The following is a 23,791-nucleotide window of genomic DNA, read 5'->3' as shown; positions in this document are numbered from 1 at the left end:
GGGGTCAACTGACCATTTCCGTCATGTTGACTTATTTGTAAATCTTACTTTGCTGAACATTATTCCTGTTTACAGTTTATCTCTATTTATAATAATATTCAAGATAATAACCAAAAACAGCAAAATTTCCTTAAAATTACCAATTCAGGGGCAGCAACCCAACAACAGGTTGTCTGATTCATCTGAAAATTTCAGGGCAGATAGATCTTGACCTGATAAACAATATTACCCCATGTCAGATTTGCTCTAAATGCTTTGGTTTTTGAGTTATAAGCCAAAAACTGCATTTGACCCCTATGTTCTATTTTTAGCAATGGCGACCATGTTTGTTGATAACTTCGGATACAATTTACAAACTAGATACCCTAAGGAACATTCAATTAAAGTTTGGAAGTATTTGGCCCAGTAGTTTCAGAGGAGAAGATTTTTGTAAAAGATTACTAAGATTTACGAAAAATGGTTAAAAATTGACTATAAAGGGCAATAACTCCTAAAGGGGTCAACTGACCATTTCCGTCATGTTGACTTATTTGTAAATCTTACTTTGCTGAACATTATTCCTGTTTACAGTTTATCTCTATTTATAATAATATTCAAGATAATAACCAAAAACAGCAAAATTTCCTTAAAATTACCAATTCAGGGGCAGCAACCCAACAACGGGTTGTCTGATTCATCTGAAAATTTCAGGGCAGATAGATCTTGACCTGATAAACAATATTACCCCATGTTAGATTTGCTCTAAATGCTTTGGTTTTTGAGTTATAAGCCAAAAACTGCATTTGACCCCTATGTTCTATTTTTAGCAATGGCGACCATGTTTGTTGATAGATCAAAACTTCGGATACAATTTATAAATTAGATACCCTAAGGAACATTCAGTTAAAGTTTGAAAGTATTTGGCCCAGTAGTTTCAGAGGAGAAGATTCTTGAAATAGTTTACGACGACGACGGACGCCAAGTGATGGCATAAGCTCACTTGTCCCTTCGGGACAGGTGAGCTAAAAAGCTATTGTATCATAGGACTATGTTGCTTAAGTTTCTACTTTAAGATAACATCAAGATAACTATGTTTTAGGTTAAATAACTTGTTATGTTTAAAGTTTCTATCTTGCTTTAAACATAATAGGCAAAAAAAAATAAATAGGTTTGTTTTTAAATAAATAGATTAAGCTGTATTTTAGGATATTTGATGAGTTTATATAAACTATTTAAACCACTTTAAACTGATTGCTAGGCAACATAATGTACAAGACAGACCACAAATGCCACTATTTTCAGTAGGTCTGTGGTAAAGAGTAACAAGCTGACAAATTAAATGAAATATTGGGAGTGGGGCCAAAAATAGCCCTTATCACTCCTTGTCCTTTGGCCCAGTAGTTTCAGAGACGTTCATTTTTGTAAAAGTTATCAGAGGACAACAATAATGAATGCCAAATGATGAGAAAAGCTCACTTGGTGCCTTTGGGCCATATGACCTAAAAACAATGATTCACACATTGAAATGCTTCCTCCTTGCACTTCTTCTTCTTCTTCTTCAAAAAAAAAAACATTTCAAGAACTTCCCTGTTCTTTTACGCGAGGGACACTGTCAGTTATACTAGTAATGAACTGACATGGTATTAGCTTAAATCTATCAGACATATTGGATGTAATTCACAAACTGCTACTAATGACACATTGCCATGCAGATACATCTCAACTGATGTAAACAATGCTTAAAGTTGTCACACAGATCACAACTACAAAATATCTATCATTATCAATATGTGACAATATATATTTACATGCATCGGAAAAATCTCAACTGATGTTAACTATGCTCAATGTTGTCACACAGATCACTACCACAAAATATCTACCATTATCAATATGTGACATTATATGATATTTACATGCACATATGTGTAGGTTTATTATAGAGATAACTATATCAATGAAGACTGTCTATCAATACATAATAGGCATATTTTGATCCCTGATATCATTTAATAATTTGATCACACCCTGCCCTGACAAGTTCTGTGACTCTAGCCAACTCATAGCTTTGCTCACAATAAACTTCAATTCATCAGCATGTTTCTCAAGGAATTTCTGCAGGAAAACTATAACATAGGCTGTGCACCAAACATCCAACTAAAACAGTAAAAGACATAAAATTATAGACAGCCTTTCCACCTGTGGGACAGCAATTCCTTGTACAAAAATTTATAATTGATAAGGATAAAAAATATAATAATAAATGGGGACTGTATCCATGGGACATATATGATGCCCCCCTTGCATATCATATAAAGTTATAAAGGGACAAAACTGAAGAACATTAAGCAAAGCACTTGCAAGCACCAAAGGGTAAAAAGATTGTTTTATTTTTTTCAGTGAACATTGCATGTATAAAGATTCAACTACAATTATGTACAAAGGAAGCTAACTCCAATTTAATAAAATTACTTTTAACAATTAAATCAATGATATTTTTAGAACAGATATAAGATTCCTATTTTTCCATTTGTAAAGGATTATAACTCTAGAATAGTTAAAGTGACACCACCAAAATTCTATCTGGATCTGTACTTTTTGATTATAAGCATTGTGTATGAGTTTAATAACATTTGGTTGAGGCAAACTAAAGTTAGAGAATGGCATGCACTGTTGGTAAAGGGTAAAACTTAATGCCTCCATCCGCTACTGCTGGGGGGTATAAAAAAATAAATGGGACACAGCTGATGTCCCCTCTTGCATATAAGTTATAATGGGGCAGAACTCCAGAACAGTAAAAGTTATGCCATCAATCAAAGAGCTGAAAGCTCTGAGGAAAAATGACGCCACTGTCTCTAATATTGGGATATTTTTTATGCGTCTTGATTTTCACCTACCGTAATTAGTTTAACAATGCAACATGCCTCGTAAGCATATAATTGATATTCGTATATATGTGTGTGTAAAGTGAAGATGACAACTGGCTGTTTTTTTTTAAGACAAATGAATAGGTCAAGACTACCTGAATTGTACAAATAAATACTGTAGAAAGGCTTGTATATTTCTCACTGGTACATAGTACGAACCCCCTTCTCCCAGAAAATTTTAGGTAATTTAAAAAAATCTTTTTGTTACTGTTAAATTATCTAAGGTCTAATGAAACTCGGGTAATTTCAAAGAATTCTAGTCAGACCGGCACCTGGTTAAATTGGCACCTGTTCAAATCGGCAACCGGTATATTCAAATCGGCATCTGGTTAAATCGACACCCGATATATTCAATTCGTCACCCATGTTAAATATATATTTTTAACAGTATTTTAAGCAAAAAAAGTAAAAATAAGAAAGGGGTTGCCAGATTTGTTTTCAGTATTTAAGCAAAAAGAGTTAAATACCTAAGGAGGGGATTGTCCAAAAATATTAACTTTCACATTTTTGGGGGTTCATGTACATTTTGTATATATTTATTTTTCTCAACTAAATGTGTAAGTTACGGACCGTATGAATATTTGGACCGTACATGTACGGTCTGGACCGTATGCGTACTTTTTCAAAATACTCATACGGTCAAACCGTACGCGTACGGTCTGATTAATATCGTTAAGAAGTTGCTTAAGTTTATAAGTTACAAATGCATGTAAAGTTCATGTACAGATCAACATAACTTAACTCTCAAATTAATATGGAAAAGTTCCAATTGTAATTGGAATAAAAACTTTATTGTTTAACGAATACAACAATTTACGCTTATTGAACAAGTTAAATCTGTTAATATCTTGTATTTAGCATGTCGATCAGTAATACATTAATTGAATTATAATCATAGAAATTAACGATATTGGAAATTAACATGATGTGGGATGACAATTTTATAATATTAGAAACTTTACAAAATAATTCAAATGCAAAGGAACATGAATGAACTGCAAACATGTAAATGTAAAAAATATATCATTAATTGTGGTAGTAAGTGTCACCTTGGGCGAGAGTACCATCATAGGATTCAGATATACAATTAAACAAATATTTAATTTCAATTGTTCAATCTATCCATCTAAAAGTAATTGTAATGAACACAATTTATAAAACTAAAAATAAAGATTGTGATAAATGGTTAGCTCATTCTGGACCATACGCGTATACTCATATGGTCCGACCGTACGCGTATGTTGGGACCGTACGAGTATACGTATACAGTCCGGATCGTACGCGTACGGTCCAAAACATGTATTTTTAATTATATATATGAGGTATATTTAGGAATTAAAGGTATTGGATATTTTTTATGCATTTTTTAACCAGTTGAGCATTTTACAGGAGTGTTGGCTTAATGCTGTCTAAACTTTCCTGAAAAAGAACACCTTAAATTTGCTGTTATTTGGCATGGGAGTTTGATTTATTGAAAGTGACTCGTAGTTTTCCACTTTATTTTTCTAATAGTCTCATTGTTAAAACAACAGCTTGGGTAAGGGCTTCATTGTTTACCTTTATACACAACAACATATTTACTATGTACTTGGTAAAAGTTATTAATTATTTGAATAGAAAATATTATAACAAATATTATTGGATGCCGAATTGACTTCAAATAGGTACCGATTTGACTAGATGCCGATTTAACCAGGTGCCGATTTGAGTTGTACATTTCAAATCCTCTGCGATCTTTTCTTGAGAAACCCTGTTTTCGATCATCACACAGAAGTAGAAACTGCTTTAAAATGATTCTAGAACGCTTCATGATTGTTAAAATAAGTTTAATTCACCTTAAAAAACAATTTTGAACTTTGCGATGTTTTGAAAGGAAGTTTAAAAAACATGTATAAAAGAAGAAATTAACCGGTGAGAGTCGAAATCCGTACATGACAGATATCACTATAATACGACTTTAAAAATAAAACAGTTCCATCCTTTTGTAAAACAGTCTTTAATATTCCTATCACATTAATGTTTGAAGGGTCTTAAGCTTATACAGACCATTTAAGTCGGTACGAAACACCAAAACGGAATGAACAATAACCGATTACGTTTTGTAGGTTACAAATTCTAAATGCATTGAACCGAAAAGAGAAATTTGTAATGAAAGGTTTAGTTATTATATTTATCACTTTTAATTTGATATTAAATAGAAATACTTTATTAATATGGATGAGTTAAAATTATAAGTTTGAAAAATCATGAGAGCGCCCTCTACAATATCAATAACAAAGATGGCGGAACGTAAACAAACCACCTCGCCGCGAATATTGAACTGGTTCTCTTATTTCTTGCTAATTGTACTTTATAGTCCGCATCCCCACTGGAAGGTCCAATTTTGGAGAATAAATGCGCAGACTATACAAGCCTTCCTATCATAGGTCAACATTTTTGTTGTAAATACAATAAAGTATGTAAACTGGTTCCCGTCCTACTACAACACTCTGTTCAAGTGTAGCGGAATACAAGCAGATACCAGTTAGTTTGTAAAATAGTAAATATGAAACCGAGTGCGGTAGGCGGAGGCAATAATCGACTTCCTGTTGTTCTGGTAAATGGTATTGGAACAATGCCGCTGACGCGTCATTTTCCAAAAATCAAACTTGATCTGAGTTTTATGGTAATAAGCATTGCGTTTAAGTTTCATAACATTTGGTTGAGACAAATCAAAGTTAGAGAACGAAAACTAACTTTGGCAAGCACTGACTTACAGTCAACGGACCAGGTTAAAACTTGCTACCACCTCAACTATAGCTGGGGAATAAATAGAGAAAGATTTTCACATTTGAACAACATCTATATTAATTCTTACAATTAATAAGTTTTAACATCCTATAGAAGGGATAATAAAATATAAATACCTTGTAACTTTTGAAACTATCAAATTTCTTTAAATTTTCTTCATTTGTTCCCAAGAACTTCACTAAATCTTCTGAATACTTCCATGGTCCATCAAACTGCTGCAGATCCACTAAATTCATCATAATATCACCTAAAGTAGAAAAACAAGAAGTTGAATTAAAGTTGTCTTCACTTGGTTCTCTACAAAAGAGGCATATACTTTAAACCAACTTATATTTGTTGATACTTTATTTTGCTTTAAGTCCATTAAAGCCCACTGCAAGATAAATTAATTTCATGATTTTTGATATAGTTGAATAAGAGAGGATCCTATTTTATAATTTTTTTTCAAAGAGCTGAAAAGCATATATGAGTTGAAGAAAATACTATAGTTCATGATTTGAATTTTTTTTTGGGAAAAAATTAGGCCTGGTGGGTGCGGGAAGGATTGAAAATTTACCAATTAATTTTAATTGTCCTAACCTTTGGATTTTTGTACAAAAAACATCTATTATAAGTTCCACACTATGTGTAGTATTACATGTATTAAAATAGAAACAAGAGGCTGTCACAACGACAGCAAACCGGATTTATTAACATTTATTTGTGTCCTGGCAATATCACAAGAACCATTACTGATGAATGTGAAAGTTAAAATCGTCAATATCAAATTTGACCTCCATTTTGTCATCAGTATCAACATATTAAAATTTGAAAAGCTTAGATTGAATGGTTCATAAGTAAATGCAACAACGTGAATGGAAACGCCATTTTACGATCTTTCAAGAACCATAACTCCTGAACGGTAAAAGTCAAAATTATCATTATTGAACTTGACCTCTATTTTGTCATCAGTAACAACATATGAAAATTTCAAAAGCTTTGGTTGAATGGTTCATGAGAAAATGCACGGACACGACTCGAAACACCATTTTTCAATCTTTCAAGAACCATAACTCCTGAACGGTAAAAATCAAAATCGCCATTATTGAACTTGACCTTCATTTAGTTGTCAGTAACAACATATTAAAATTTTAAAAGCTTTGGTTGAACGGTTCCTGAGTTAATGCACGGACACGACTGGAAACTCCATTTTTCAATCTTTCAAGAACTATAACTCCTGAACGGTAAAAGTCAAACTCGCCATTATTGAACTTGACCTTCATTTAGTTGTCAGTAACAACATATTAAAATTTTAAAAGCTTTGGTTGAACGGTTCATGAGTTAATGCACGGACACGACTGGAAACTCCATTTTTCAATCTTTCAAGAACCATAACTCCTGAACAGTAAAAGTCAAAATCGCCATTATTGAACTTGACCTTCATTTAGTTGTCAGTAACAACATATTAAAATTTTAAAAGCTTCGGTTGAACGGTTCATGAGTTAATGCACGGACAACATTTGATTCCCGCCCGACCGCCCGCCCGCCATCCCCAAATCAATAACCGACATTTTTGTCACAAAAATCCGGTTAAAAATTTGTAAGGGTTCCGCGGAACCCAGTGTCTCGCCTACTCTTTCTGTTAACCTCAAGCTCAACAAAAATGAGGAAATAAATCAATAAAATATTCCTGTTGATACTATCTTTTGATTGTAAGAACCTTCTGTCAAAGTTTGGTAAAAATCCAGGATAGTTTATGTAATAAATGTTTAAAAAATTTAACCGCACACTGAATGTTATGTTAACTAGAAGAAAACAAAATTTCCTTCTAGATACTAGCTTTTGATCATAAACAAGCTTCTGTCCAAGTTTGGTACAAATCCAAAATAGTATAAGAAAGTTATTAAAATTTAAAAAAGTTTAACCACAGAGTGAATGTATTGTTTCCTGGCAGAAAATCTAAGTCCATTTAAAAGTAAAATACAGAAAAATGGATTTATTTTTTACAAAATTTACTTCTGGATACTATCTTATGATCATAAACAATCTTCTGTCCAAGTTTGGTACCAACCGAGGATAGTTTAAGAAAGTTATCAAAATTTAAAAAAGTTTAACCACAGAGTGAATGTATTGTTTCCTGGCAGAAAATCTAAGTCCATTTAAAAGTAAAATACAGAAAAATGGATTTATTTTTTACAAAATTTACTTCTGGATACTATCTTATGATCATAAACAATCTTCTGTCCAAGTTTGGTACCAACCGAGGATAGTTTAAGAAAGTTATTAAAATTTTAAAAAGTTTAACCACAGAGTGAATGTATTGTTTACTGGCAGAAAATCTAAGTCCATTTAAAAGTAAAATACAGAAAAATGGATTTATTTTTTACAAAATTTACTTATGGATACTATCTTATGATCATAAACAATCTTCTGTCCAAGTTTGGTACCAACCGAGGATAGTTTAAGAAAGTTATCAAAATTTAAAAAAGTTTAACCACAGAGTGAATGTATTGTTTCCTGGCAGAAAATCTAAGTCCATTTACAAGTAAAATATGGAAAAAATGGAAATTTATTTTTACAAAATTTACATCTGGATACTATCTTTTGATCAAATACAAGCTTCTGTCCAAAAAAATTTGGTAGAAATCCATGATCGTTTGAGAAAGTTATTCAAATTTCAAAAACTTTAACCACTGAGTGAATATTTGTTGACGCTGCCGCCGCAGCCGCCGACACCAACGACAACAGAATGTAGGATTGCTTAGTCTCACTTTTTCGATTAAAGTAGAAGAATCGACAAAAAGTTTTAGACCACAGGAAACTTCTGCCAATCTGCAATTTCATGTCAACAGAGTTCAATAATGAAGAAAATACTGAAAAGAAATTTTTCCATACATAAAATGCTTAATAGATCTGAGAAACACGATAAACCACTTAATTTAACATAGACCAGTGAACCATAATAATAAGGTCAAGATCAGATGATACCTGCCAGACAGACACATACACCAAATATAGATGACCTATTGCTTAAGTATATGAGAAACAGACTAAACCACAAAACTTAACATCAACAAAATAAACCATGCAAATAAGTTTAAAGGTGAGAAAAAGGCTGCCAGACATGTACACTATTCAACCAACCCATACACCAAATATAATTGACCAACTGCTTATAGTATCTAAGAAAGGGAACTAATTTCATTAACATTAATCTTGATCGCAGTTCCAAGAAAAGAAGTTGAGGTCAAGTGAACGCTGCCTAATGGACACAAAAATGACCAAAGGACAACGAATATATGACAAATGGGCACTTAGTAAGTCATCTGCATACCAGGTATGAACTCCCTGGTCTTTTCCCTTCTGAAATATAAAACTTTATACCAATAAAATATATAGTCAGTTTAGCATCCCTATTTCTACGGACACCAAGTGATGACAAAAGCTCACATGGACTTTAAGGCCAGGTGAGCTAAAACGTCATACCATATTTTTCTGATCCTATCTCTATCCATTGTTCTGGATCACATCCCCCTCCTCGAAGTCTCAGTACTATGTGAAGTGTAGCACCAGCTGTAATACCTACAAAACATACATTCAATATTAATTGAAACAAATTCCTGTCTTTGTCAATCCTATTTTTTCAAGATGAAATATCCTACATATCTCAATTTAACCATTTAATAGATGAATCTCATTCATGAAGTTCATAAAGTTCTTGGCAAGATCAATTTTAAAGCATTTGGTGCATGAATACTGGTAACAAATTCCAACTCTATAAAGCGCTTTTATACCAAAATTGTTCAAGCCATAATTATCATTTTGTTTAAAATTTGAAAGCTTGAAAAATCTGGAAATGAGGAAAACTTATTTTGCTGAAAGATATTCATTGATTGTGCCATTTGCTGCATGCACACACTAACTTACCATATTCATTGAAAGTTCCATTTGCTGCACACACTAACTTACCATATTCATTGAAAGTGCCATTTGCTGCACACACTACTTTACCATATTCATTGAAAGTGCCATTTGCTGCACACACTACTTTACCATATTCATTGAAAGTGCCATTTGCTGCACACACTAATTTACCATATTCATTGAAAGTGCCATTTGCTGCACACACTACTTTACCAAATTCATTGAAAGTGCCATTTGCTGCACACACTTACTTACCATATTAATTGAAAGTGCCATTTGCTGCACACACTAACTTACCATATTCATTGAAAATGTCATTTGCTGCATGCACATACTAACTTACCATATTCATTGAAAGTGCCATCTGCTGCACACACTAACTAACCATATTTATTGAAAGTGTCATTTGCTGCATGCACATTCTAGCTTACCATATTCATTGAAAGTGCCATTTGCTGCACACACTAACTTACCATATTCATTGAAAGTGCCATTTGCTGCACACACTAACTTACCATATTCATTGAAAGTGCCATTTGCTGCACACACTAACTTACCATATTCATTGAAAGTGCCATTTGCTGCATGCACACACTAACTTACCATTTTCATTGAAAGTGCCATTTGCTGCACACACTTACTTACCATAATTATTTAAAGTGTCATTTTCTGCATGCACACACTAACTTACCATATTCATTGAAAGTGCCATTTGCTGCACGCACACACTAACTTACCATAATCATCTAAAGTGCAATCATCTGACAATTGTAGTCCAACGTATATAAGTCTTTGTTGATCAGTTGGAATACCTTCTATGTCCTGAATGGCATTCTTTAAATCAAAAATAGTACTACTACTGTCAATGTGTACAGGGATTGTCTTTCCTGTTAAGGTCTTAATGTATATTTCTTGAGGAACTATAAGAAAAAAACATGTACAATAAAATGGTATAACGCCTACATGTTACTGGAACTTGACATGTGTGATTTTACGTAATGGCGGACAAATTTGCACACAAGTGTAAATGCGTCTGTTGTAACTCTTTGACACATCACTTGCAGTTCATAAAAAACAAAATTCCATGAGAGTGTCTATAAAGGTTAAACTCAATAAAATTGATGTGTCGTGTCATAAAGTTACAATAGACGCATTTGCACTAGTGTGCAAATTTGTCTGTTATTACGTAAAAGCACACAAGGTCCAGTAAACTTTGACATCACAATTTTAAACTAGAGGCTCTAAAGAGCCTGTGTCGCTCACCTTGGTCTATGTGCATATTAAACAAAGGACACAAATGGATTCATGACAAAATTGTATTTTGGTGATGGTGATGTGTTTGAAGTTCTTACTTTACTGAACGATTTTGCTTCTTACAATTATATCTATAATGAACTTTGCCCATTAGTAACAGAGAACTATATTTGGTAAAAAGGAGTAGGGGCAATAAGGCCCTTATTTGGCCCAAAAATTACTGCAAATTTAAAAGTTTTCATACATATTTTAAAATTACTGAAAAGTATCTCAGGTAGAAGGTATTCAGAAAAACAAAATAATTTTGGACATTAAACAAGTTACCATGGCAACAAATCATGCCTTAATTTGCATATTTTGTAAAATTTTGTGATTTTCCTTGTTTTTCATCAAATTGTTAAGTATATTTTCGATTGGAAAAGTATGTGCGCACCCAAGAAACAACTTTATATTTGGTGAGATTTTGTCAATAATAATGATAAAGCTTCAGTTAAATTATTTTGTTGTTTCTTGGCTGCGCACGATGTTTCCACAACAGAAATAAAGATAGAAAACTGCATAAATTCTGAATTTTCATCGTTTTTGTGAAAACAGTATATATTATGACGTAATTGTGACGTCATCACATAAGAATCTTAATGTTTTTCATTTATATTTCCTGACCCTATGCATTTCTAAAGATTATGTTCCAATTTGAAAAAGTTATCAAACATTTTATTTTCTTGGGCCAAAACCAGGCCTTAATGCCCTTACTCCTTTACATAAATTTACCAAATTAATGAAAATTGTTAAAAATTGACTATAAAGGGCAATAACTCCTTAAGGGGTCAATTGACCATTTAGGTCATGTTGACTTATTTGTAGATCTTACTTTGCTGAACATTATTGCTGTTTACAGTTTATTGCTATCTATAATAGTATTCAAGATAACCAAAAACGGCAAAATTTCTTTAAAAATTACCAATTGGAGGGCAGCAACCCAACAACCAGTTGTCCAATTCATCTGAAAAATTCAGGGCAGATAGATATTGACTTGATTAGCAATTTAACTTCTTGTCAGATTTGCTCTAGATGCTTTGGTTTCATAGTTATAAGCCAAAAACTGCATTATACCCCTATGTTCTATTTTTAGCCGTGGCGGCCATTTTGGTTGAATGGCCAGGTCATCATACACATTTTTCAAACTAGATACCCCAAAGATGATTGTGGCCTAGTAGTTTCAGTGGAGATTTTGTAAAAGATTACTCAGATTTATGAAAAATGGTTAAAGATTGACTATAAAGGGCAATAACTCCTAAAGGGGTCAACTGACCATTTTGGTCATGTTGACTTATTTGTAGATCTTACTTTGCTGAATATTATTGCTGTTTACAATTTATCTCTATCTATAATAATATTCAAGATAATAACCAAAAACAGCAAAATTTCCTCAAAATTTCCAACTCAGGGGCAGCAACCAAACAACCAATTGACCGATTCATCTGAAAATTTCAGGGCAGATAGATCTTGACCTGATAAACATTTTTATCCCATGTCAGATTTCCTCAAAATGCTTTGGTTTTTGAGTTATAAGCCAAAAACTGCATTTTACTCCTATGTTTTATTTTTAGCGGTGGCGGCCATCTTGGTTGGTTGACCAGGTCACGCCACACATTTTTTTAAACTAGACACCCCAAAGATGATTGTGGCCAAGTTTGGATTAATTTGGCCCAGTAGTTTCAGAGAAGATTTTTGTAAAAGATTACTTTAATTTACGAAAAATGGTTAAAAATTGACTATAAAGGGCAATAACTCCTAAACGGGTCAACTGACCATTTTGGTCATGTTGACTTATTTGTAGATCTTACTTTGCTGAACATTATTGCTGTTTACAGTTTATCTCTATCTATAATAATATTCAAGATAATAACCAAAAACAGCAAAATTTCCTCAAAATTACCAATTCAGGGGCAGCAACCCAACAACCGATTGACCGATTCATCTGAAAATTTCAGGGCAGATAGATCTTGACCTGATAAACATTTTTATCCCCATGTCAGATTTCCTCAAAATGCTTTGGTTTTTGAGTTATAAGCCAAAAACTGCATTTTACCCCTATGTTCTATTTTTAGCCATGGCGGCCATCTTGGATGGTTGGCCGGGTCACCGGACACATTTTTAAAACTAGATACCCCAAAGATGATTATGGCCAAGTTTGGATTAATTTAGCCCAGTAGTTTCAGAGGAGAAGATTTTTGTAAAAGATTACTTTAATTAACGAAAAATGGTTAAAAATTGACTATAAAGGGCAATAACTCCTAAAGGGGTCAACTGACCATTTTGGTCATGTTGACTTATTTGTAATTCTTACTTTGCTGAACATTATTGCTGTTTAAAGTTTATCTCTATCTATAATAATATTCAAGATAATAACCAACCAGATGCTCCGCAGGGCGTAGCTTTATACGACCGCAGAGGTTGAACCCTGAATGGTTGGGGCAAGTATGGACACAACATTCAAGCTGGATTCAGCTCTAAATTTGGATTGTGATTAAATAGTTGACACAGCATAGGTTTCTGACACAGAATGAATGTGTTCTAATGAACTTAAAATTTTTGTTTTCTCTTAGAGCAATTCACTATGCTGTTGAATATTAATCCTCTCAAAACAAGAATGTGTCCTCAGTACACGAATGCCCCACTCGCACTATCATTTTCCATGTTCAGTGGACCGTGAAATTGGGGTAAAAACTCTAATTTGGCATTAAAATTAGAAAGATCATATCATAGGGGACATGTGTACTAAGTTTGAAGTCGATTGGACTTAAACTTCATCAAAAACTACCTTGACCAAAAACTTTAACCTGAAGCGGGACAGACGGACGGACAAACGGACGGACGAACGGACAGACGGACGAACGGACAGACGGACGGACGGACGGACCGACGCACAGACCAGAAAACATAATGCCCCTCTACTATCGTAGGTGGGGCATAAAAATGTTTGAAGAAATTTTCTTTTTTATTTATGAAATTTCAAATGAGAAAAATTGAACCCAGTTTTTAATCACATCCCCCTTTCCCTTATTCCACAAGAGTGCACACGCTGAAATGTCTCGCCTTCTATACTAATCATTGATATTATGTTGATAGTCCTAAGTATAAAGCTAAGCTTTAATACAACTGTCACATAAACTTAACATTAACCAAGATAACTAAACAAAGACCAATGAACCTTGAAAATGAGGTCAAGGTCAGATGAACCATGCCAGGCAGACAGGTACAGCTAACAATGCTTCTATACAACATATATAGTTGACCTATTACTTATAGTTTAAGAAAAATAGACCAAAACACAAAAACTTAACACTGTGCAATGAACCGTGAAAATGAGGTCACGGTCAAATAAAACCTGCGCGACTGACATAAAGATCATAAAATATTTCCATACACCAAATATAGATGACCTATGGCATATAGTATTAGATAAAAAGACCAAAACTCAAAAACTTAACTTTGACCACTGAACCATGAAAATGAGGTCAAGGTCACATGACATCTGCCCGCTAGATAGGTAAACCTTACAATCATTCCATACAACAAATATAGTAGACCTATTGCATATAGTATGAGAAAAACAGACCACAACACAAAAATTTAACTATAACCACTGAACCATGAAAATGAGGTCAAGGTCAGATGACACCTGCCAGTTGGACATGTACACCTTACAGTCCTTCCATACACCGAATATACTAGCCCTATTGCTTGTAGTATCTGAGATATGGACTTGACCACCAAAACTTAACCTTGTTCACTGATCCATGAAATGAGGTCGAGGTCAAGTGAAAACTGTCTGACAGACATGAGGACCTTTCAAGGTACGCACATATCAAATATTGTTATCCTATTATTTATAATAAGAGAGAATTCAACATTACAAAAAATCTGAACTTTTTTTTCAAGTGGTCACTGAACCATGAAAATGAGGTCAAGGACATTAGACATGTGACTGACGGAAACTTCGTAACATGAGGCATCTATATACAAAGTATGAAGCATCCAGGTCTTCCACCTTCTAAAATATAAAGCTTTTAAGAAGTTAGCTAACACCGCCACCGCCGCCGCCTCCGTAGCCGCCGCCGAATCACTATCCCTATGTCGAGCTTTCTGCAACAAAAGTTGCAGGCTCGACAAAAACTAATCTCAATTAAAATTTCTAATGGAGTTTGCAACAATAACTACTCATTTAAATACATCATAAAATATTAAGATGTAAAAAAATCTGCTTGTTATCACAGAATGTTATTTATTATAATTTATCAGTTGGTAGTAAAAAGTGAATATACATTGTATATTGTATATAACAAAGATTTAAGTTGATTCTGGACAAAGAAAGATAACTCCAATTAAAAAAAAATCTTGCTATTGCACAATATTTTGCAATTAGATATTTCTTGCTTACTATTCTGGACAAAGAAAGATAACTCTAATTAAAAAAAAATTTGCTATTTCACAATATTGTGCAATTAGATATTTCTTGCCATTGCGCAATACTGTGCAATTGAAAAGACTTGCTATTGCACAATACTTAATATAATAATTTTAGATCCTGATTTGGACCAACTTGAAAACTGGGCCCATAATAAAAAATCTAAGTACATTTTTGGATTCAGCATATCAAAGAACCCCAAGATTTCAATTTTTGTTGAAATCAGACTAAGTTTAATTTTGGACCCTTTGGACTTTAGTGTAGACCAATTTGAAAACAGGACCAAAAATGAAGAATCTACATACACAGTTAGATTTGGTATATCAAAGAACCCCATTTATTCAATTTTTGATGAAATCAAACAAAGTTTAATTTTGGACCCCGATTTGGACCAACTTGAAAACTGGGCCAATAATCAAGAATCTAAGTACATTTTTAGATTCAGCATATCAAAGAACCTAACTGATTCATTTTTTGTCAAAATCAAACTAAGTTTAATTTTGGACCCTTTGGACCTTAATGTAGACCAATTTGAAAACGGGACCAAAAGTTAAGAATCTACATACACAGTCATGACAGTTAGATTCGGCATATCAAAGAACCCCAATTATTCAATTTTGATGAAATCAAACAAAGTTTAATTTTGGACCCATTGGGCCCCTTATTCTGTTGGGACCAAAACTCCCAAAATCAATACCAACCTTCCTTTTATGGTCATAAACCTTGTGTTTAAATTTCATAGATTTCTATTTACTTATACTAACGTTATAGTGCGAAAACCAAGAAAAATGCTTATTTGGGTCCCTTTTTGGCCCCTAATACCTATACTGTTGGGACCTTAACTCCCAAAATCAATACCAACCTTCCTTTTGTAGTCATTAACATTGTGTTTAAATTTCATTGATTTCTATTTACTTAAACTAAAGTTATTGTGCGAAAACCAAGAATAATGCTTATTTGGGCCCTTTTTTGGCCCCTAATTCCTAAACTGTTGAAACCTAAACTCCCAAAATCAATCCCAACCGTTCTTTTGTGGTCATAAACCTTGTGTCAAAATTTCATAGATTTCTATTAACTTAAACTAAAGTTATAGTGCGAAAACCAAGAAAATGCTTATTTGGACCCTTTTTGTCCCCTAATTCCTAAAATGTTGGGACCAAAACTCCCAAAATCAATACCAACCTTCCTTTTGTGGTCATAAACCTTGTGTTAAAATTTCATAGATTTCCATTCACTTTTACTAAAGTTAGAGTGCGAAAACTAAAAGTATTCGGACGCCGGACGACGACGACGCCGACGCCAACGTGATAGCAATATACGACGAAAAATTTTTCAAATTTTGCGGTCGTATAAAAACAGCAAAATTTCCTCAAAATTACCAATTCAGGGGCAGCAACCCAACAACCGATTGACCGATTCATCTGAAAATTTCAGGGCAGATAGATCTTGACCTGATAAACATTTTTACCTCATGTCAGATTTGCTCTAAATGCTTTGGTTTTTGAGTTATAAGCCAAAAACTGCATTTTACCCCTATGTTCTATTTTTAGCCGTGGCGGCCATCTTGTTTGGTTGACCGGGTCACGCCACACATTTTTTAAACTAGATACCCCAATGATGATTGTGGCCAAGTTCAGTTTGATTTGGCCCAGTAGTTTCAGAGGAGAAGATTTTTGTAAAAGTTAACGACGACGGACGACGACGACGACGACGGACGACGGACGCCGGACGCCAAGTGATGAGAAAAGCTCACTTGCGAAGGGCCAGGTGAGCTAAAAATTGACAATGAAAAAGTGATTGTTGCTTGACAGTCAGAATGTTATTTGGAGTAGATCTGAGGTCATTCAGAGAAAAAATTCAGCTAAATACCAAAAGTGAAAATACGTTTAGAGAGACATGCATCATGTAAGTGACAATTGAAACTAGAGGCTCTAAAGAGCCTGTGTCGCTCACCTTGGTCTATGTGCATATTAAACAAAGGACACAAATGGATTCATGACAAAATTGTATTTTGGTGATGGTGATGTGTTTGAAGTTCTTACTTTACTGAACGATTTTGCTTCTTACAATTATATCTATAATGAACTTTGCCCATTAGTAACAGAGAACTATATTTGGTAAAAATTTACATAAATTTACCAAATTAATGAAAATTGTTAAAAATTGACTATAAAGGGCAATAACTCCTTAAGGGGTCAATTGACCATTTAGGTCATGTTGACTTATTTGTAGATCTTACTTTGCTGAACATTATTGCTGTTTACAGTTTATCTCTATCTATAATAATATTCAAGATAATAACCAAAAACAGCAAAATTTCCTCAAAATTACCAATTCAGGGGCAGCAACCCAACAACCGATTGACCGATTCATCTGAAAATTTCAGGGCAGATAGATCTTGACCTGATAAACATTTTTATCCAATGTCAGATTTCCTCAAAATGCTTTGGTTTTTGAGTTATAAGCCAAAAACTGCATTTTACCCCTATGTTCTATTTTTAGCGGTGGCGGCCATCTTGGTTGGTTGACCAGGTCACGCCACACATTTTTTAAACTAGATACCCCAAAGATGATTGTGGCCAAGTTTGGATTAATTTGGCCCAGTAGTTTCAGAGGAGAAGATTTTTGTAAAAGATTACTTTAATTTACGAAAAATGGTTAAAAATTGACTATAAAGGGCAATAACTCCTAAACGGGTCAACTGACCATTTTGGTCATGTTGACTTATTTGTAGATCTTACTTTGTTGAACATTATTGCTGTTTACAGTTTATCTCTATCTATAATAATATTCAAGATAATAACCAAAAACAGCAAAATTTCCTCAAAATTACCAATTCAGGGGCAGCAACCCAACAACCGATTGACTGATTCATCTGAAAATTTCAGGGCAGATAGATCTTGACCTGATAAACATTTTTATCCCATGTCAGATTTCCTCAAAATGCTTTGGTTTTTGAGTTATAAGCCAAAAACTGCATTTTACCCCTTTGTTCTATTTTTAGCCGTGGCGGCCATCTTGGTTGGTTGACCAGGTCACGCCACACATTTTTTAAACTAGATACCCCAAAGATGATTGTGGCCAAGTTTGGATTAATTTGGCCCAGTAGTTTCAGAGGAGAAGATTTTTGTAAAAGATTACTTTAATTAACGAAAAATGGTTAAAAATTGACTATAAAGGGCAATAACTCCTAAACGGGTCAACTGACCATTTTGGTCATGTTGACTTATTTGTAGATCTTACTTTGCTGAACATTATTGCTGTTTACAATTTATCTCTATCTATAATAATATTCAAGATAATAACCAAAAACAGCAAAATTTCCTCAAAATTACCAATTCAGGGGCAGCAACCCAACAACCGATTGACCGATTCATCTGAAAATTTCAGGGCAGATAGATCTTGACCTGATAAACATTTTTACCCCATGTCAGATTTGCTCTAAATGCTTTGGTTTTTGAGTTATAAGCCAAAAACTGCATTTTACCCCTATGTTCTATTTTTAGCCGTGGCGGCCATCTTGGTTGGTTGACCGGGTCACGCCACACATTTTTTAACTAGATACCCCAATGATGATTGTGGCCAAGTTTGGTTTGATTTGGCCCAGTAGTTTCAGAGGAGAAGATTTTTGTAAAAGTTAACGACGACGGACGACGACGACAACGCCGGACGCCGGACGCCAAGTGATGAGAAAAGCTCACTTGGCCCTTCGGGCCAGGTGAGCTAAAAAGCAGTTGTTTTGGACACAATTTGTAGCTTCTTTTTTTTTAAATGGATTCAGCAGATAAAAACGTGTAGATGGATACATATTAAGTCAACGGTTTACAATAATAGTACTAGAATTCACAAGTGCCAATTTTATAGAATGCAAACATCATTGCATTGGTGAGTAGGGTCATAAATGCACTGATTTAATTGACAGTGTAAATTGATAAACAAATTTCAGTTCTTTGTATGTATTGTGTGTTTTTGAATGATAATCAAACCATTAAAATGTGTATTTCAAACTACTAAATATTACTTTCTAAATACTGATGACTAAATGTTCTGTGGGTATACAAAACTTAAATGGATAACTAGAATTTAAAATAGATATATATCTAAAACAAACGCTTTTGACATCAAAATCTAAATTGATTTCTAAATCAAAGAGCAGATTGCTCTGCATGCATGAGGGATACGATTGCCAAATGTACGTTGATAGTGGGTCTTCCAATGGATAGAAACAAGTGCCTGTGAACTGGATAATATTATTTTCAAAACTTATTTAACTGCACATGTAAAATAGTTACAAAATAGCCAATCCCGGATAAAGTGTATGAACAATGTAATTAGGCCTATTGTGTTTTATTTTTTTACTATCAATTCCAATTTTAATTTCCACAGCAGTCACTGAGACTCAGAGTGAGAGAAGGTATTTCACTTCGCATCTTATCACCTATTTTCCTACATTAATTCTAGGAGGAACCCCATTCCTAACATTTAAATATTTAATTTCCTTTGGGTCAGTGATCATGACTCCTTTCCGTACACATTTATATATCTGTTTAAAATTGGGATCGTTTTTAATATAATACACTTTATTGACAGAACGAGCTAATACTCGACGTATTGTTTTAATTCAGAATTCACGGAAGTTACTTCCGGAAGGGAAACAACTCGAAACGATAATATGGAAGACTCCATTTCGCCTGAAGGGGTGTTCTACGATGTGGACTATATTCATTTTAATTTAAATGATGCATATGATTTATAATTATGCAACAACAATAACCTTCAATAGCAGACATACATAGAAAAGATCCCATGAGTTAATAAAGGGCTGCGCTTTAGCGCATGATACACCGTTGTTTGAAAGACGACGGGCGTATAAAAATGGCAAAAAAGACTACAATGACAATGAGGAGCAGCAAGAAGATAACAGGGAAAGTGAAGATGGTGAAAGTGACTCTACTGAAAGTTATGATCTAAATGAGGAAGTAGGCGATGAAAGTAAGGATTTCATTGACGACGGGCGTATAAAAATGGCAAAAAAGACTACAATGACAATGAGGAGCAGCAAGAAGATAACAGGGAAGGTGAAGATGGTGAAAGTGACTCTACTGAAAGTTATGATCTAAATGAGGAAGTAGGTGATGAAAGTAAGAATTTCATTGATGATGAAGATAAAGATTTCATTGATGATGAGGAGGCCTCTTCTGAGAATGAAAATGAGGATTTTTCTGATGATGAGGACAGTGATTACAGTGAAGAAGACACTGATGATTAAACCTAGTTCAGCTTTTCAATACTTAGCATAAAAAACAAATATCATTAACATTGGCATATAACATAGAAGTCTTCAATGCAATATAAGGAAATGTAATATATGATTATGGGTTTTAGTAATTCTATGGCTGATTTCCAAATTTTATAGTAGTTTGAAAGAAGGTAATTTTTTTGGTGTATATTGCTCATAGTTAGATTCTGTTGAACACAGTAAGGAATCCATACTAAATTATACAGAGATGTATGCAAAAGTTTTTCAAATGGTGCTTAATATGGTAGATAATGATTATTACCTTTTTATTGTTTAGAATATTCACAAGATGATCATATTGATAAATGTTTAGGAGACTTGATTTCCTTATTTTTTTCATAAAATGACACCCTTTAACATTTAAGGAATATTTAGTCACATGTTAGGATTTTCATGTTGTCACTTGTTCACTTATTATGTGCTATTGTAGAGTTATGTTTTATAACATTTTTTATTGCGCTCAACCCTTCCACCGAAACCGAACTCTATAAAAAAGCTGCAATGCTAAGGTATCATTTGTGATTTCAATTGCAACCAATTTTAACAAGAGTAAAACATCCTATATGCAAAAGCAGTATTTGATTTTTATCCATAGCTTAGATAGTAAAAATGTTATCATAAAATGATATATGCCTCAGGGAACAGTTAGTATCTAAGGGACTGCTAATGTGCTTTCATCCTTGCAACCATTCAATAATAGTACAAACGTATGACATTCATGGAACCTATTTTTTACAAGAATTTTAATGTTTTAAATTGAACTAAAGATTTTACAAATTTTATGTTTTCATCAGATTTTATTAAGTTTTATTTGTTACATCAATAGATATAAACAATTCACCAAAGTTTCATGGACATTGGTGAAAGCCTTTTTGAGTTATTGTCCGAAGTGTTAAAAATCCCCCTTTTTTTATGAATAAAGCCCAATAAATCCAAAACTTAAAATATGAAATTTATAAAAATTGAAAGGGAGCTTACATCAATAGATATAAACAATTCTCCAAAGTTTCATGGACATTGGTGAAAGCCTTTTTGAGTTATTGTCCGAAGTGTTAAAAATCCCCCTTTTTTTATGAATAAAGCCCCATTTATCCAAAACTTAAAATCTGAAATTTATAAAAATTGAAAGGTAGCTTACATCAGTAGATATAAACAATTCACCAAAGTTTCATGGACATTGGTGAAAGCCTTTTTGAGTTATTGTCGGAAGTGTTGAAAATCCCCCCTTTTTTATGAATAAAGCCCCATTAATCCAAAACTTAAAATCTGAAATTAAAAAAAAACGAAAGGGAGCTTAGGTCAATAGATATAAACAATTCACTTAAGTTTCATGGAAATTGGTGAAAGTGTTTTTGAGTTATTGTCCGAAGTGTGGACGACAGACGGACAACGGTATACCATAATACGTCCCGTCTAAAAGACGGGCGTATAAAAATTAATTAATTGAGTGGGGAAACAAGAGAAACCATTCAATCGAAAAACCCTTGAAGTCAAGAAAACTATACGCATGCGCATAATTTCCAAAACAAACCCTGGAGCAAGAACGTATATTAAATGTTTATCAAACGACCTAGATGTTTCTCTATTTCTTTTATATGGAAGTAAAATCTCAAATATCAGTTTCATAACGGTAAAATATAAGAAAAACTCCACTTCAGTTCTTATATGACAGACATAGATTTATCGGAATTCAGAGAACTCTCGCATTTTATCAAAACTGGGAATTCACTCTGACGTGTTTCTAAATTTATAAAAACACTAAATATAAATACTGCTTAATTCTGATTTTCCATGTTGTTAAAAACACACATATAAGTCAAGGGAATTATCAAACATGAAGATTATGAAAAGAACATTATAGGAAAGTTGTTAAAGTTCAATCCCTTTGTTTGTTTCTACCTTTTAAAGCAAGACAATTATAAGAATCTGATATGTTCCTTAATGTTTAGAATATAAGTTTTGAAAGCAATCGTATCCCAAAAACCCTGGTATTCTGTATTTTCAACAAACAACAATAAAACCAGGTGCTCCGCAGGGCGCAGCTTTATACGACTGCAGAGGTCGAAACCCTGAGGACAAAATATTCAAGCTTGATACAGCTCTGAATTTGGATTGTGATCAAATTTTTGACATTATATGGGTTTCTCACACAAAACAAATGTCAAGATCTTACAAATCTATTGCACAATCTTGTGCAATTAAAGATTTCTTCTTCAAACTTTTCAAAATTTGAAATTTGAGAAATTTAGATTTTTTTTTATTGAAAACTACTACCAACCTCCTTTTTTTGTAATTTGTCCAAAACCTGACATTTCTTTATACATAATTTACAAGTAGTGTAAGGGAGGTGAATCTGAACATGTCCAACATTGTATGTTAAATGTTTTTGAATTACCTCCATTACACTGCTTTTAAATTGTCTTAATTGTCCATTGACCAGAAAAACCTAATTTCCCCCCTAATTCCAAAACATTTTGAGCCATAACCCCCCTAGGTCAATACGAACTATCCCTTCATGGAATACACTTGTGGTATAATTTCAGAGAGATTTATACACTTAAACACAAGTTATTGTTTGAAAACTACAAAAATGCTTATTTTGGGCCCCCTTTTTGGCCCCAAATTCCTAAGTGATTGGGACCATAACCCCCAAAATCAATACTAACAATCCCTACATGGTATGGCAATTTGTGGTATAATTTCAGAGAGATTCATACACTTACAACACAAGTTATTGTTTGAAAACTACAAAAATGCTTATTTTGGGCCCCCTTTTTGGCCCCAAATTCCTAATGATTGGGATCATAACCCCCAAAATCAATACTAACAATCCCTACATGGTATGGCAATTTGTGGTATAATTTCAGAGAGATTTATACACTTAATCTCAAATTATTGTTTGAAAACTACAAAAATGCTAATTTAAGCAATAGTCATTTATGGTTTTTAAGATACGATGCAACATGTGAAAACCCCCCTCTTTTTTTACAAAAAACTCAATAACTCCAAAATAAAATTTTCAATCATCACCAAAAAGTATACAGATCTTTAGATATAACTAAGAAGTGTGTAAAGTTTTAAGCAATAATCATAAATCGTTTTTGAGATATGGTGTGACATGTGAAAACCCACCCCCTGTTATACAAAAAACTCAATAACTTTAAAATA

At 33.4% G+C, this 23,791-nt stretch overlaps 1 protein-coding gene across 3 annotated transcripts in view; it reads right to left on the bottom strand.

The window, feature by feature from the left end:
- Window positions 1-1,898: 1,898 nt before the first annotated feature.
- Window positions 1,899-23,791, bottom strand: part of LOC139517344 (von Willebrand factor A domain-containing protein 5A-like) — a 71,757-nt gene continuing 49,864 nt past the window's right edge. For all 3 annotated transcript variants that reach the window (XM_071308283.1, XM_071308281.1, XM_071308282.1), the window contains exons 16-19: window positions 10,337-10,519; window positions 9,162-9,257; window positions 5,813-5,943; window positions 1,899-2,136 (exon numbers count right to left, since the gene is read on the bottom strand). In XM_071308283.1, the coding sequence (XP_071164384.1) occupies window positions 1,951-2,136; window positions 5,813-5,943; window positions 9,162-9,257; window positions 10,337-10,519 (596 nt within the window). In that variant the 3' untranslated portion in view covers window positions 1,899-1,950. The remainder of the gene's footprint in view (window positions 2,137-5,812; window positions 5,944-9,161; window positions 9,258-10,336; window positions 10,520-23,791) is intronic.

This window comes from Mytilus edulis, chromosome 3 (genome assembly GCF_963676685.1).
Source record: "Mytilus edulis chromosome 3, xbMytEdul2.2, whole genome shotgun sequence".
NCBI classification, from domain to species: Eukaryota; Metazoa; Mollusca; class Bivalvia; order Mytilida; family Mytilidae; genus Mytilus; species Mytilus edulis.
The sequence above is the reverse complement of the archived record's forward strand: the minus strand, read 5'-3'. Positions and strand labels throughout refer to the sequence as shown.